We start from the raw sequence: 15154 nt of genomic DNA, 5'->3' as shown, positions 1-15154 counted from the left end.
GGGACATGGAGAAGAGCTTTGATTTCTGCCTCGAGGGGTCCAGGGTTAATCCCCAGCTCTGGCTGAGCTGCTCAGCTCTCCCAGCTGTGTTGGAAGAGGGAACAGAGGAATTACAGAAGAAACCAGGTTCCCAAAATCTGCTCACTGCTTAGAAGTGCATCTTACCCCCCTGAAAAATGCCAAAATACTCACAGTGTGCAAGTCCCAGTGCGGATTTCTGCTTCAGGCTCCCCAAAAATAGGGAAAACTTCCCCAGGGCTTGTGTGTCAGCTGGGCCACAGCTTCATCCAGCCCAGCCTCACACTCTGCAATCCTCACAGAAATTGTGCTTTGAAGCTGGATGAGCTGTCAGCACGGGAAGTGTCACTTAAATGTGTGCCCTGAAATAAAAGGCTAATAAGGAAATATTTTTCATGTACAATAATACAGCCCTGCAACTCCAGATACCCATTCTGGGGAAAAAAAAATTCCTTCTTTGAAGATATTCTGTCTCCAGCTGAATAATTTAATCAGCAAATAAATACCAGCGTTTGAAAGCTCTTACATTAAAAATTGAGTATCTTTAGAATAATAAAATAATAATAATAATAAGTCCCACATGTGTATCATCTCTGGTGCAATTAGGCCCAGCGTGGTGCTGGCAGCCCTGCTGAAGCCATTCCTTTAGCACTGCTCTGTGGTGGCAGCAGCAACTTTGATACCAAATATATAAAATTAACACTCCCCAACCCCAAGCAGCTGTTGGATGTGGGTTTTTATTTATCCACAGAGCCTGGTGGAGTCCCACTGGGAGAAAGCTGAGGAACAGCAAGGCAAAGACTGCTGAAGGGGAAAATGACTGAGCCCCTGAGCTCCAGGATGTTTTCCTGGGAGTGATCCCTCCATCACCTTTATCCCCAGGTTTCAGGCAAACACAACACCCAGCAGCTCGTGTGTGACATTATCTCACTTTTCAGAAGGGTGAAGTGAAGCTCGTTTGGGGAAATCTTCACTCCCAGGGAGATCCAGGAGTTTCCTGGAGGGGAGTGAGTTCAGGACCCTGGGATGGCTGCAGTCAGGTCAGTGGGGATGGGAACGCTGTTCCCACAGCTGCACTGAGACCCTGCCCAGTCCTGAGGGTGTAATTTAGGCAGTCAACCAGGAGAGCAAATTTTCCTGAGCCACGGGGCTGGAATTTGCTTTCTGTGAGATGTTTTCACATTTCCATTACATTTTATGTCCATGAAAACCTCATTACAGGAGCAGGGATGTAATGCCGTGAGCGGCTTGAGCTGTCCTAAAGCTGTGAGTGCTCAGACTGAAGGATGCTTGGGTTTGATTTTTTGGAGAGCACGTATTTTTCTGCTATCCAAAGGTCAAAGCAGAGCTGCCAGGAGGGTGGTGGGAGATGCTGTTGAGCAGGAGGAGCCCGGGGCAGGCAGTGGGTGCTGCAGGGGAGCAGCTGAACCTGCAGCTCCTTGAAACGTCTCCTAAAGGCTCCTGGCTTCCCTCCCAGAGCTGGGAACATTTGGAAGGGGGAGCAGAGCCTGGCTTCCCTCAGTGCTGCTCCACTTCACTTTGTGAAAATGCGAAGGCTTTGGATGACGCACCGTTCTCAGGAGATGGAGCAGGAGAGGGGGGATGGATGGGGCTGACGGGGAAAATCCACTGAAAATCAGGTTTCCCAATAAGAATTTGTTCAAATGTGAAAGCTTGAGCTCGGCCTGCCCCAGATGTCCCTCTGTGACCCCTCTCTGTGCCCACCATGGTGCCCCTGCTCTCAGGCTCTTCCCAAATCCAGCTTGGTTCCCACAGGCAGGTTTGCCAGTTTTCACTTGCTGCCTCCTGCTCCAGGGACAGCTCAAAACCCCTCTTGGAACCCCCCTGGCACAACATCCCTTTCCACAGGCATTCCCTGTGCTCTCCAGGATTCATCTAAGGCTCAGAGATGCCTCTTGTCACCCCAGCAGTCCCCAGCCAGGATGCTCTGGGAGCACAAAGCACTCCCAGGTTTCCCGAGTGTTTTGGATGCCACACAAAGGATCCTGTTTATTCCAACCTGCCTTTTGCAGTTTCACCAGCACACACAGACCTGAGAGCACGAGGGGCTGCGAAGGGACCTGTCTGGTTTTTAATAACAGCATCAGTTGCAATAAATAGAGATGGTTGTTTGGGTCTTAGTCACCTAATAGCAATGTTTGTGCTTGAAGACATGATTCAGCTCTTGCAGGCTGTTCCTCACCTCACATCCTCCATGGGGTTTGGGAAATGATGGAAGAAGATTTGTAAGAGTTAAGAGTTCTACAGCGTGTGTTTCACTTGTTATTTGATATTTAATGTCCCTTTGGGCATTAAATAAAAGTAGAAAGCTGAAAACCAAGCCAGCAAACCTGAGCACTGACACAGCAGCCAAACATCTCTGTGGCTCCCAATGTGCAGATGAAGGTGTCTTTGCTTCTGATTTAATGGCTTGATTGATGAGACTAAACCCATGTCTTTATAGCCAAGTTTCCTGCATTCTTCTTTTTTGTTTGGCATACATCAGTCTAGGAGTCACAGAGCTCTCTCCTTTTTTATGGTAAGTTTGATTATTCCTTCTTGAGATTAATGACAGCTTTGACAATTCCCTACCTCTGCATTCCTGGGTAACGACAGCCTCAACCCGCTGTGTGTTCTGCAAGTGCTGCTTTCAGCCTTGGGAGCACTGAGTTTAACAAGAGCTGGTGGAAAGAGCACAAACTTGTGTGAAATGCTGAGTTGTGAGGCCACAGGGCTGAGCGGGTTCCCCAAGTGCTCTCCCTGCCAAGATGTCAACTTGACACTAAAGTTGCTTATTTTGCAGTGGGCCGCTTTTTGCAGTTTTCCTTGTTGTTATTAATTCTCAGACTGTGCCCCGTGAGTTGCTTTTTTGATGCTTTTTTGGTGCTTTTTGCCTTGTCCTTTCATTCCCCGCAGGCTGTGTTTGTGCCTGGCAAATGGAGATTCACATGAAATTCATTTGACACGCACAACATCCGCGGCGTCGGAGCCTCGGCTCGGGCTCTGCTGTGATTCAATTCAGTCCACGCTCTGACAACATTTCCAGCTGGGAGCAGATCCGGTGTCGCTGTTCCTCACACCCTGGCTGCTCTGCTCTGCCCTGCACTGGGCATTTCTCCTGGGAGAAATGGGAGAAGTTTCAGCTGGAGCATTTCCCCTGGGCACCTCCTTGTCCCGAGGGTGGTGGGGTCCCTGCGTGATGCACCCAAAAAGGCAAAGCTTGCCCAAGTCTTGCGGGGAAACAGGAGCTGGATGCAGCTCCTGGGGCTTAAGTGATGTCCCAGCCCACCCTCTCCAGGAGCTGGATGGAGCCAGATGTGCTCCCGTGGTGCTCCAGGGCTGGGGAGGGTCTGCAGCCCCCCAGGCACGGCCAAGGCTCCCGCTGGTGGGGCTGCCCCTATTCCCTCCTGGCAGGGGGTTACTGGGGGCTGGAGCAGGACAGGGACCCCTGTGACACGAGTCCCTGGAGCCCTGTGGATGGCTGGACTCGATGATGTGCTCTGAGGATGACGACTTTCTCTCACTCTCGCCTCTGACTCATCCCACTGTTGCCTCCCACAGATTTATTTATTGTTCTCCCAGACGCAGAAACAGCAGAGTTGAGTCTCCCTGCCCTGTGCCAGGCCCCTCCTCGGCCAGCTGGGCTGGGATCTGCCAGAGCCCTGCACCCACCCCTGGGGGTTCTCACACAGGGGGTCTGCCCTCCCTGGCAGCCCCCCGTGCTGCCCCCCGGGCCTGGCTGTGCTCTGCAGAGCAGAGAGCTCTGGGGTCACACACAGCCCCTGGGCATGGAAGTGGCACTCGGGCTGTGCTGCTCACCCCCTGCCCAGGCAGAGTGTGCTGTCCTGCTCAGGGCCTGGCAGGAGTGTCGGGGTGCCGAGGGGGCTCCCCAGCAGAGCTGCTGGACTGAGGGAATCGAGAGAACAGCCCTGCGGTAGGAGGTGCATGAAATCGTTATTAATTGCATTTTGTGTCAGTGTCTGCTGGGAAATGAGGGCTTGTAGCATCGACAGCATTTTGGGGAGTGCTGCAGGAAGGACCAGCTCCAAAATTCTGAATGACACCTTTGCTGAGGGCACTGCCCTGCCTTCCTCTCTTGGTTTCAGGGAATTGCTCTGTGCTGGAGCTGGGAGCAGTCCCCAGAGCTCTTTCCTCAGGCAGGATGCCACCAGATTGCTCAGCTCGTCCCTGTGGTGGCCTGAGCAGCTGCTCGTGGTGGGACTCGGGTGGCACCAGTGTCAAGGGCAGGCAGAACCAGCCCCGCTCTGCCGTTCAAACTCCAGCATTTGGATGGGGATGTCCTCTTCTTCTGGCTCTTTCTCTTTCATTTTTCATTTCCCTCAGCATCTGAGCGTTTTAAATAATTCCTCCCCCACGCCTGTGTTATCACCCAGCATGTCAGTACGCTGCTGTGCCACCCACCCCTCTCCTCGCCGAGCTGCACGTTAACACTTGCACCAGATAATGTGAGGCAATTAGTGAATGGAGAATAACCTTCCCACTTAAAAGCGGGACGGGCTGGGAGGCATCGCACGGCTGGCTTGCACGGGGAGCATTAATTGCTTTTCTCTCCAATGACTCCGGGTGTAGGAGAGTCCATATGGAGAGAGAGGAGGAGGAAGAGGAGTTGCGGGAGAAACGAAGTCTCCAGAGCCGGAGAGAAGCGCAAAGCCCAGCGCATCCGAGTGGGATCCGGGGGCTGTGGCACAGCGGGGGTGTCCCGATGGATCACACGGGCCCGGGAGCGGGGTGTTCCCCGGGGGAACCCGGGGTCAGCGGGGCTGGGAGCGCCCGGGGAGAGCGCGAAGCTCTGGGAGCAGCGGGATGCCAGCGCGGATGGTGCCACCCTCCCTGGGCGGCAAGGAGCGCTGTGTTGGGTGACCGAGGTGGCAGAGGCGCTTTGCACAAAGCGCAAGGGGCTGTGTGGCCACCGCGGGGGCAGTTCCTGTGTTGGGGTGTCTGCTCACCGGCACAGCTCCCACAAAATGGCATCACAGCGAACTGCCCAGCGGCCTGGGCTCGGAGAGAGGAGCGAGAAAGAAGCAAAAAGGAGAGGAGTGTGGGCGAGCTGGGGCCGGGGGCGCTCGGTGGGACCCTGCTCGGAGCCGCTCAATCTGCGAGGGGACTCGGTTTTGGGGCGCTTCACATCGGCCACATCACTGCTGGCACATGGGGCTGAACCTGGAGGGGAGGGAAGGCACCTCACAGCCCGTCCCGTTAACCCTTTCCTGGAGGATGCCGGCTGGTTTCCAGGCTGCCCACGCTGTCCCTGGCCCGGGGCCATTCCCAGCGGGGCCGTGTTTGTGCAGGGGGCCCCCCGGGAAGATCAACGCTGCCGGCCCGGCCGCGCAGCACGGCGCAGGAATTGCCGGGGCTTGGCCGCGCTGTTTGCTTTCGGCACAGCCCCGAGGCGCAGCGGCGCTTCACACAAATATTTGTGCGGGTGGTGGAAAAAAAAAAAAAAAAGAAGATCCATCCAAATAATAAAGAAAAGGAAATAAAAAAAAAAGAAAAGAAAAAATAGAAAAGGGAAGGAAAAAAGGAAAGGAAAAAGAGAAAGAGTGGGGAAAGGAAAAAAGGAAAAAGAGAAAGAGTGGGGAAAGGAAAAAGAGAAAGGAGAAAGGAAAGGGGAAATGACGGGGAAAAGATAGGGGGAAAGGAGAGGAAAAAGGAGAGAAAAAATGAAAATAAAGCAAGCCACCCAAAAGTCGCGCTGACAGAGGTTAGAGGCGAAGCCCCGCGGACCGGGGGGATCCCGGGGCTGCCCAGCCCGGGGGTCGCGGGGCCGGGGCGAGGCCGGTGGGGGCAGCTCCGGGGGTGGGGAGGCGAGCGCGTTGGGCGGATCCCGCCCATCCATCCCGGTCCATCCATCCCGCCCATCCATCCATCCATCCCGCCCATCCATCCCGCGCATCCCAGCCCCCGGCCCGCGCCCCCGGCAGCGCGGGGCGCCCATGCTGTGCCCCGCCTCGCCGCTCCGGGCCCCCGCGCCGCCGCGCCGATGCCGTTCTCGGGCGAGCAGCGGAGCCTGCCGGGGATCTACAAGGCGGCGGACGGGCGGCCGGTCTGCTCCGAGTGCTACACCAACCGCTCCTTCGTCTACGACGATGGCAGCGCCCACAGGTAGCGGGGCTGCGGGGCTGGGGGGTCCCCCAGGAGGAGCCCCTTCCCCTCTCGGGCGGGCGGGGTGGTGGGCAGGACCCCCGTTCCCCATCGCCGCCGCGCTCCCCGTGCCCCGGGGCTGAGGAAAGTTTCAGCGGCGCTCGGGTCCCTGAGGATGCCGCACCTCGGGAATGGGGCAGCCGGGAGCTGCCTGGAGACGGGGAAGGGGCGCTTGGAGACCCCCGAGCGGTCCCACCCTTCATGGGAAGAGGGTCCGTGCTGACCCCTCTGACCGAGGCTGTGCTCGGCCGAGCCCCGGAGCCGCCCCAAAGCCAAGGGGCTGAAACACACCCAGGAAAACGCTGAGTTCCAGGTGCTGCCCGGCCCCTGCTCCTTTTCTGGGCTGATTTTATGCCGAAGTTACAATGTCCAGTGTGAGGCAGGGGAAGAGCTGCTTGAGGTCAGGGGGACTCGGTGCCACCGTCCCCTTGTGCCAGGCAGCAGCACCTGTTTCTCACAAGTGGTCCTTGCTGAAGTATCCCAGTTTTCCCTGGAAAATGCTGTGTGTTATCACTGTTCTGGTTAAATTTGCTGGCGTGGCTCTTCTGGCTGTCAGGCTCACCCAGTGCCAGCTGAAGTGTGCAGATGACTCGTGTGTATCAACTCATGCTTGGCAGATAAGGGCCTTAGCTGGGTTTGTGCCCTGGGCTGCCCAGCTGGGATTTTTTACGTCTTCATCTGCTTGCCAAGATTTAGGGAAATGATCTTTTATTCCTAAAAACCTAAATGAAAAAAGAAGAAACAGTCTGTTCTTTAGCTCTCAGTACATTGCCGCTGAGGTGGGTAATTAATAAAATCCTTGGATACTGGTTTTTGTAGGGTTAAGACCCTCATTATTACCTTCTCTGCATCAGTGACATGATGTCCAAGGCTCCGTGGTGCCTCAGGACCCCCAGTCTGGTGACAGTTTGGTTATTTTGGGCACAGCAGGGTGGCTGCAGAGCACAGTGCTTTTCCAGCCCCCAAACTGCCTCCTTTTGCAGCTGTGCTTGATGTGTCTGCAGAAATGACACCCTCGAGGGGGTTGTTCTGTCTGTGAAGATCAGGGATCGGGCTGGAGACAGCAGCTCCTGGGGATTTCCAGCTCCAGCATTACGGGAAGATGAGGAGTTACTCATTGCTGACACCACAGCCCTGCTAGGGGTGATTTATCTCCACCTAATGCACTACAAAACCCTTGCCCAAGGAACCTCCTGCCTGTCTCTTTCAATCTGGTAGAGGAACTTTGTTTCCTAATTATTGCTCTGCAGCTCGATGTGTTTCTAACCCCCTCGGGCTGCGGAGAGGTTGAAATGCCATTGCTTCCCGAGGCTTGCCTTGCCTGCCCTTGTGCTCAGCCCTTTGCTGCCCTTCTGGAGATGTTAAACAAGCTGCCTGGAGCCCTCAGGGCTCGGGCAGTTTCCCAGCTCCAGCTCGGAGCACACCAGTGTCTAATGCACTGTTTCAGAGCTGATCAGCTGAAGAGGCAGAGGAGGATTGCTGCAGACAGGCTGAAGAGGAAGGGCAGGAGCAGGCGATGAGCACATCAGAGCATCCCAGGGGGCCCTGGCTGATCTCTTTGCTTTCCTCCTCTGCACCTTGGGCTGGGGGCACAAATCCTGTCACCAATGATCACCTATTTAACCACCTCTCGGCCTCTGCCTGCCACAAGAGTTTCTCCCTCCCCTCCCATGGTTTTCCCTCCTCTCCAGGCGCTGTGCACAGCCCCGGGCAGACCAGGGCTCAGCAGTCCATCTCCTTGTCTGCTCTCCGTGCTCGCAGGTGTGGAGCTGTAGGTGTGATGGCAGCCGAGCAGAGCTGTCACCAGAGATGAGCGTGAGGGGTGTGAGAGCCAGGCTAGAGCAGCAAAGATGCAGAGCACATTCACGGAGCCTTCTGCTGAGTGCTCCAGGGACCTCGGCTGGGCTGACCCCCCTGAAATAAGTGGGAAACTCAATTATCCCTTCACTTAGCAAATCTAGAGCTGGCTTAAAAGCTGTTAAAGAGAATTTCTGTCTGCTGGGTTTCCTGAGTATGGAGAAGAGTGTGGAAATGCCTGTGAGCTTCCTCCTGGCCCTCTTCACAGGGGGACAATGGTCCTGAAAGTCCCCCACAGGCAGAAAGCAAAGAGTTAATTGTGAAAGCACTCTAGAGTTTGTTTGGAGAATAAATACACATTTCTGGCACCCAGAGGGTACAAAGAGCCTAGATTTCGCTGTCCCACCTCGTGGGAAATCTGGGTAAATGTTTGCACAAGGATCCAGCCCGTCACTTGGGGAAGTCAGGATTCCCTCCGGCCGCGCTTCCTCCGCCTGCCCATGTAAGGGCACGGCTGATGGATGGGCAGCCAGATGGAAGCACTCACACTAAAATATCCTGCCCGAGGCAGGGGGCCAGGGACGGGCGGGAGGAGGCTCGGGTTTGCCGTGCCCTGCCTCCCGCTCCCATGGCTGCTCTGAGGAGGAGAGGCTGGAGGAGGACGGGGCGAGCTGCAGCAGCTGCCTGGGGAGCCATGGCTTCGCCTTAGACGTACGTGGCTTGTTCATCTCTGCTCTTTTGTGTGGCTGCTGCTGTTTGTGGGCCGTGGGAGCAGGGTCTGGGTGCTGTGGCAGGGGTTTGGGAGCGGGATGTGGAGGGGAGGTGGGTCCCTGCTGCTCCAGTGCAGGTGGGAGAGAGGCTGAGCTTGGGGCAGGGCAGCAGCAGCCTGCCACACTGCTGTGGGATGTCAGCTCCAGGGGCCTGGGTTTGGCAGGGGCTGTGCTCACTTCCACTATCTGGGACAGGGCTTTTGGCCCTAAAATTCACAGCAAGGTTTGGAGCAGTGGCAGCCAGGTTAAAAATGTCCATAGGCACCTTCTCCCACTCTGGTCAAAGCCTCTGTCTGAATCCAAGGACAGGAAAAAAGGAAAAACCCACTGATTAGATGGGATTCTTGCTAAGTGTGAGCACTCATCCAGGTCCAGGATGGCTCTCCCACGGCTTCTCCTGCTCATCTCTCCATGAATCCAAGGAACTTCATCAGTTTAGCACAAGAATGGTCCCTGCAGCTGACAGCCTGCTGTTGTCTCTTAAGTTTTCAATTTTCTGCAAATGGATGAGAAGATGCTTCTTTGGCAGAGCTTCCACTGACCCCCACTCTGTAGCTAATTAGTGATCAGTTCCTCCAGGAGTGATTTCTAGCTTGGACATTTGTCAGCTTCCAGAAAGTCAGCCTTGCTTTGGCTGCCCATGGGCATCCGGGCCTTGCTGTTCCAGGAGAAATTGCAGTGAGGAGCCATAAAACCACAGGGCCAAACATCCTGTATTTTCAGGGTGTTTATGTAGCAGAGATAAGACAGAACTCTGCTCTTGTTTTCCTCAGATGGTTAGGAAGGGGAAGTGTGAGGCTCTGGACTGCTTCAGGGGAGCCCCCACCAGCACTCCTGGCTCAGTGGGAAGAGGTTTTGGGACCCTTCCCCATTCCTGTGTTCATAAAAGGATCCCAGTGTGCTGAATTCCTCCTCAGGAGCTGCCCTTGGGCTCTGGCATGGCCGTGTCACCCTTCACTGGAGAACAGCAAAGTAGGTCACTGCCTGTGCTCTGGGCTCTTTCTGCTCTGCAAAAATATTTACAGCATCCATTTGGATCCTCCCAGTCCTCCTGCAGACCTCTCCCTGACCCCAGGCCTGCTTCCCGAGGGCTGCACGCAATTTGTTTTGGAGCCTGTGAGCGTTTCTCTTGCGTCCCTGCCAGGCTGGGCTGGAGTGGGGAACATCTCATTCATCCTTCTCATGAATAACGCCAGGCCAGGAGCCAGGAGAGCTCTGAGCACAGGTGCCTCTGGCCTGGTGTCCTCTGGCAGGGACAAAACCTGCAGGAGGGAAGGTTTGGGTGGAGCTTGGGAAGGAATTCTTGCCTGAGAGGGTGGGGAGCACAGGGTGCCAGAGCTGCTGGGGCTGCCCCTGGATCCCTGGCAGTGCCCAAGGCCAGGCTGGACGGGGCTGGGAGCAGCCTGGGACAGTGGGAGGTGTCCCTGCCATGGGAGTGACATGGGATTTGGGGTCCTTCCAAACCAAACCATTGTGGGATCTGTGTCAGGAGGAGCAGCCCCTTCCCAGGGCTGGAGGTTGTGCCAGTGGCCGTGGGTGCTTCCCTGGGCATTCACCCCTCCCTCCTGAAGCCATTGGCACTTTCTGCTTCCAGGAGGGCACGGGGCTCTGTGATGCAGCTGCTCTGTGGCAGAGCACGCTGCTGCTCCTTTGAGCCTGTGATTTCCCTCAGCTCCTGCAGCTCCTGTGCTGTTCTTGCTCCCTGGTTGTCCTCTCTGGTTTTATCTGCTTTTCATCACGTCTCTATCCAGGCTGGAGACTCCTCCTGGGCTATTTGGCCTTGCACAGAACACTTTGTAACCCACAGTTACCTCTGGTGCCCCTCTGAGCTGTCTCATCTCTAGGAGGGGAGCCAGAAGAGTGTGTGACTCCCTGGTGGGCTTGTCTGGAATCAAAATCCTTCCCTAAAACTTGGGGTTTTGACCACCTCTGAGAGCTGTTGGTTTGTGGCATGCCTTCTGTGACTGTGGCTCTCTCCCGAGTGCTGATTTGCACACCTCTTCGTGCCTCTGCAGGGAGATGATTGCCCCCTCTCCCTCTGGATCAGCTGGAATTTATTGATGCTAATTTTTGTCTGACATTTTACCACGAGGTCGGTCAGTGCCACAAGATCTGTTTGCAGTCTGGTTTTGGTGTGACTGCACTGGATGATTTGCAGGCATCCCCATCCCCTCTGAAGCCGTGCAGTCGTGGAGAGCCTTGTGGGACCCCCCTGAGGTTGGCTTCAGTGCTCCCCTTCTGTTTGTCTCCTGCCTTCCAACCCAGGAGACATCTCCCTTCATCCCAGCACATCCTGGCCCCGCAGGTGTGGTGACAAACCTGCCTCTGGGGGTTTATTTCTGCAAGACTTTGTGTTTTTGAGCCGTGTGAGGAGACTCTTCCTCCTCCCACATCCCTCTCTTATTTTCTGCTTCCATGGCAGGGACTGTTCTGCAGGAGTCTGGAGCACAAAGAAGTTTTTTTTCTCCGTGCTCCAGCCCTTGCTGCTTGGGGCTGGGCAGAGGGGAGGGTTTTCCCAGCAGTTTATTAGCAACAATTAGCACTTTCCCCATCTTGCAGGCTTTTTATTTTCACATGAGCCTCGAAGCTGCTGGGCACTGACAAACGTGGCTGAGGATGTGAGGGCTTGGGGAGAGGGGGAGCGAGATCCTGGCAGGATTGTGTCCCCAGGGATGTCACAGACACAGGCAGGGGTGGAGGGTTGGCCATTGGCGCTCCAGGAACAGCTCTGGAGGCCGTGGCAAGGGAATTGCTCTCTTTTTGTTGAATAATCTGTTTAGGTGTGTTGGTTGGTGTGAATCACGAGGCTGGTGCTATCCCTGCAGCACCTGTTGTGAAAGGCTGGGTGGTTTTCCTGAGGAATCCGGTGTGCACAGCCTCCAGAATCCCCAGTGGGACTGGCAGGGATGGATTCTCCAGCAGTGAGTCCTGGCTCCTTCATTTCTTGAGCACTGGGGTGCTCAGGAGCCTCCTGGGCCAGGTCTCATAAGCTCTTGCAGGGCTATTTCACCCCCAAGATAGCTCAGCTGCCTTTGGAGGCATGAAATCAGCAGGGTGGCTTCTGTTGCAGTGTTGGAAACAAAAAGGTTTTAATAAAAGGCAAAATAACAAACTCCTTACGGAGAAAAACCGATCCAGGTTCAAGAGGTCCTTTGCCCCTGCTAAAACACCTGCCAAAAGCCATTAATTTCTTTGTTCTCTCCTTTTTCTAGTAAATTGCCCAGGACTTTTTGGCTCCTGTCCAATTGGTTATCCTTAAGTTTGAGGTGAAGCCCCCGACTTTTTGGCTCCTGTCCAATTGGCTATCCTTAAGTTTGAGGTGAAGCCCCCCGGGTGCTTTGAGATGCCTTTTTCACCTAATTGAGGAGAGAAACTTCTGGGCTTGTTTCCTTTTTAAGGGGACAAAGACAGGTTTGTCACTCCATCAACAGGGAGCACATTCCTACCTTGGGTTGATTGAATTTTAGAAGAATTTGTGCATGCTCCTAGGCCACCCTACAAAGCCAGGCAGGAGAAGGGGTGATGTCCTTGCTGGGAAGGGCTGGACACTCCGGGAAACCTGCACAGTGGGGCCTGATGCAGTCCACAAATAGCCCTGGAGAGGGCTGAGTCAGGGATTTCCTGGCAGGGCTGCTGACCTTGGCTCTGCAGGCTGAGTGCTTTGGGTTCTTGCCCCTTCTCCCGAGGCTGTTCCTGGCTGAGATGTTGGGAATGAGCCCTGGGAGCTCTTTGCCCAAGGAAGTCAGGATGGGCAGCAGCTGTGTCCCGGCAGGCACGCTCGGGATGTTGTGTTGCAAGTGCTCATAGCTGATTGCATTTTATTTGCACATTTACACAATAGAATGGGCTGGTTGCAAGTCACAGAACCACGGAAGGATTTGGGCTGAGGGAACCTTAAAGATCCTGCAGTTCCAACCCCTGCCGTGGGCAGGGAACCTGCCACAGCCCAGGCTGGTTCCACAAGACCTTACATTCTTCCAGGCTGATTTTTTATTAAAGAGATGAGGAGGCCCCTGGTCGAGGAGTGGGAGCTGCTCCCTCACCTGCCCAGGATGAGCTTTCCCTCCCTCCTTTTTCCCAGGGTTATTTGGGCTTTGCAGTCTCCAGGGACATCAGCATGGCTTGGTTGCCTTTGTGCCTGCTGGGCACCCCCAGCAGTGCCAGCCCTCCCAGGTGGGATGCTCTGGACAAGGGGGATGCCCGTGGCTCACTCCCACTGGATCTCTGCCCCCTGGCAGGGCCAGCACTGGGGAATTTCACTGGGGCTGGGCGTGCTGAGCTGCCTCTGCCACTCCTGTGCTGCTGGGGGACCAAGGAAGAGGGAAGAGGTTTCTCTGTGGGGCTGTTTTGTCACACCAAACCCTGGCCAGAAGGGATGGGGACGTGTGGGGCTCCATTGCTAATGCAGGGCTGTCTAATGAGAAAAGTGGCTCTGGACCTGCAAGGTACAATTTCTACTTCCATCTTCTAGAAAATAGCATTTGCCAGCGGGGGAAAGGCTTGTGGAGCTTTGCACTGACTCACTCTTCCTGTTCATTTTCCACGTGAAACACACAAAATGCTAATTTCTCTGTGAGGCCTGTGGTGTTAAATTGCCTGTGCTTGCTGGAAGCGATGGATGGATTTGTCACAGGGCTCAGCAGCTCTGGAGAAGTTCTGAGCAGCTCCTGACGTGGACAGTCCAGCTGTCTGTGGAGATGGGAACGGGGATGCAGGAATTTAATCTGAGCGCCTCATACACTGTGAGTGGGTGTGGGGATGTGGGAGGGTGTGCTCTGCAGGTTTGTACCCAAACCTGGGCTTGAGCCAGAGCTGCTCAGGCTATGTGGGAATGGTGACCGGGGTGTTGGGATGGGCCTGTTCACATCCTCAGAGCTCTTCAGACTCTTTGAATGGAGAGATCTCAAACCCACACCCATCACAGGGGTGCCAATGAGCACTGAGCAGTGACCACGGGCCACTGAGACCTCTGGGGAGGGACAGGGGACAGGGGATGAGAGCCTGGGGCTCTTCCTCAACGAGGCAAGACAGAGCCAGCAGTGAGGTGGCTGCTGCTCACAGGGAGGGGAGGTGTTGGCAGGGAAAGCAGCTCTGGAAGCAGCACCCCTGTGTGCCACGGGGGTGTCCCTGCAGGGCTGGGCAGGGTGGGAGGGCTGTCCTGCTCGTGTGCTCACCCACACGGGTGTGCAGAGCTGCTGCCTTCCCCCCTGCCTGGGCACTGCCCTCTCCTCCACAGCTGCGCTGTGCCAGCTCTGCCACCCCTCCGTGCCAACAGCTGCATGAGGGGGGTGTGCTGCCTTCCAGCCTGGCTCTGGGGACCAAACCTGTGTCCCCAAGCATCCCAGCCATCAGGAGACCCCACAGGGATGTCACTCAGAGGGGGAAAAACCCCCAAACCAAAAAGAGAGGGGAGAACAACTGTAACCTGGTAACCAGAAGAGCTGTGGGAGGAGAAACAAACACGAGATGATTGTATGGATTTAAATAACTACAGGAAAAGAAAGGGCAGCATTTCCTGCGTGGCTTGGCTCCCTGGGGAGGCTCAGGGAGCCTGGTGGGCTCGCTGAGGATGGAGCAGGGTGCAGGACAGACCCTGCAGCCAGGCTGGCTCAGGGGGCACAGGACAAGGCTGTCCTGGAGCAGCCTGGCCCAGGGACCCTCTGGGAAGTGTCCCAGCCCTTGAGTGCACTCCAGATCCTCTCATCCTGTGCGGGGCTGGGCCAGCAAAGAGCAGCTGGAGGCTCCTGCCCAGCCAGTGCCCGTTTGCTGCCCACAGCCTGGGCTCTGCCAGCAGGTTGTGTCGGTGCCAGCAGCAAGGGAAAGGTCAGACCCTGGGTGTGATTCTGCTCTGCTGTTCAGCCAGGGATTGTCCTTTCCATGCCCTTAGAGGTGACAGGAGGCAGAGCAGCAGCTGCCTGGCACTGCTGGGTCCCAGAACGTGGAGTGGCCTTGCCTGGGGAGGGGATGTTGGTGCTGGACACGAGGTTCCCGCTCTCCTGGCGGCACATCCAGACTCCCTGGCCATCCTCCTGGGGAAGGATGGATGGAGTTGGAGCAGATGGCTGCCAGCAGGGCCTGGTGCCTCTGGCTCCTTTGGCAGCTTGGAGTGGGAGAGGAGAGGTTTAGACTGCAGGTTATGCAAGAACTTGCCCCAAATGTAGGTTCACCTGTTCTGTTTGCACAGCCCTCGGAAGGAGAAGATTTCCTTCCATCCCCTCCTTACTTAGGATTTAAGTAACTTCTGGTGCTGGCAGGGCAGAGGTGTCCCTGAGAGCTCTGGGGCTGCTGCAGGTGCCTGGCAGCTCTGGGCAGTCCACCCCCAGCAGGAGTGTGGGGTCTGTGGTGACCCCGGTGGTTTGTGGTGGGAAGCAGGAAGGTGCTCTGTGGTTTTTGTGGCGTGCAAGGAA

At 55.8% G+C, this 15154-nt stretch overlaps 1 protein-coding gene across 6 annotated transcripts in view; it reads left to right on the top strand.

The window, feature by feature from the left end:
* The first annotated feature begins 5973 nt into the window (after positions 1-5973).
* KCNT1 (potassium sodium-activated channel subfamily T member 1) overlaps positions 5974-15154 on the top strand; it is a 79768-nt gene continuing 70587 nt past the window's right edge. For 4 of the 6 annotated variants that reach the window (XM_039730758.1, XM_039730756.1, XM_039730759.1 and 1 more), the window contains exon 1: positions 5976-6141. In XM_039730758.1, coding sequence (XP_039586692.1) covers positions 6020-6141 — 122 coding nt within the window. In that variant the 5' untranslated portion in view covers positions 5976-6019. Of the gene's footprint in view, positions 6142-8563; positions 8689-15154 lie in introns of those variants that run through there. The other 2 variants (XM_039730757.1, XM_039730761.1) reach the window with 2 other exon arrangements.

This window comes from Passer montanus, unplaced genomic scaffold (genome assembly GCF_014805655.1).
Source record: "Passer montanus isolate IOZ18808 unplaced genomic scaffold, ASM1480565v1 scaffold73, whole genome shotgun sequence".
In the NCBI taxonomy this organism is placed as follows: Eukaryota; Metazoa; Chordata; class Aves; order Passeriformes; family Passeridae; genus Passer; species Passer montanus.
Note: the sequence above shows the minus strand (reverse complement) of the source record. Positions and strands in the feature narration are given on the sequence as shown.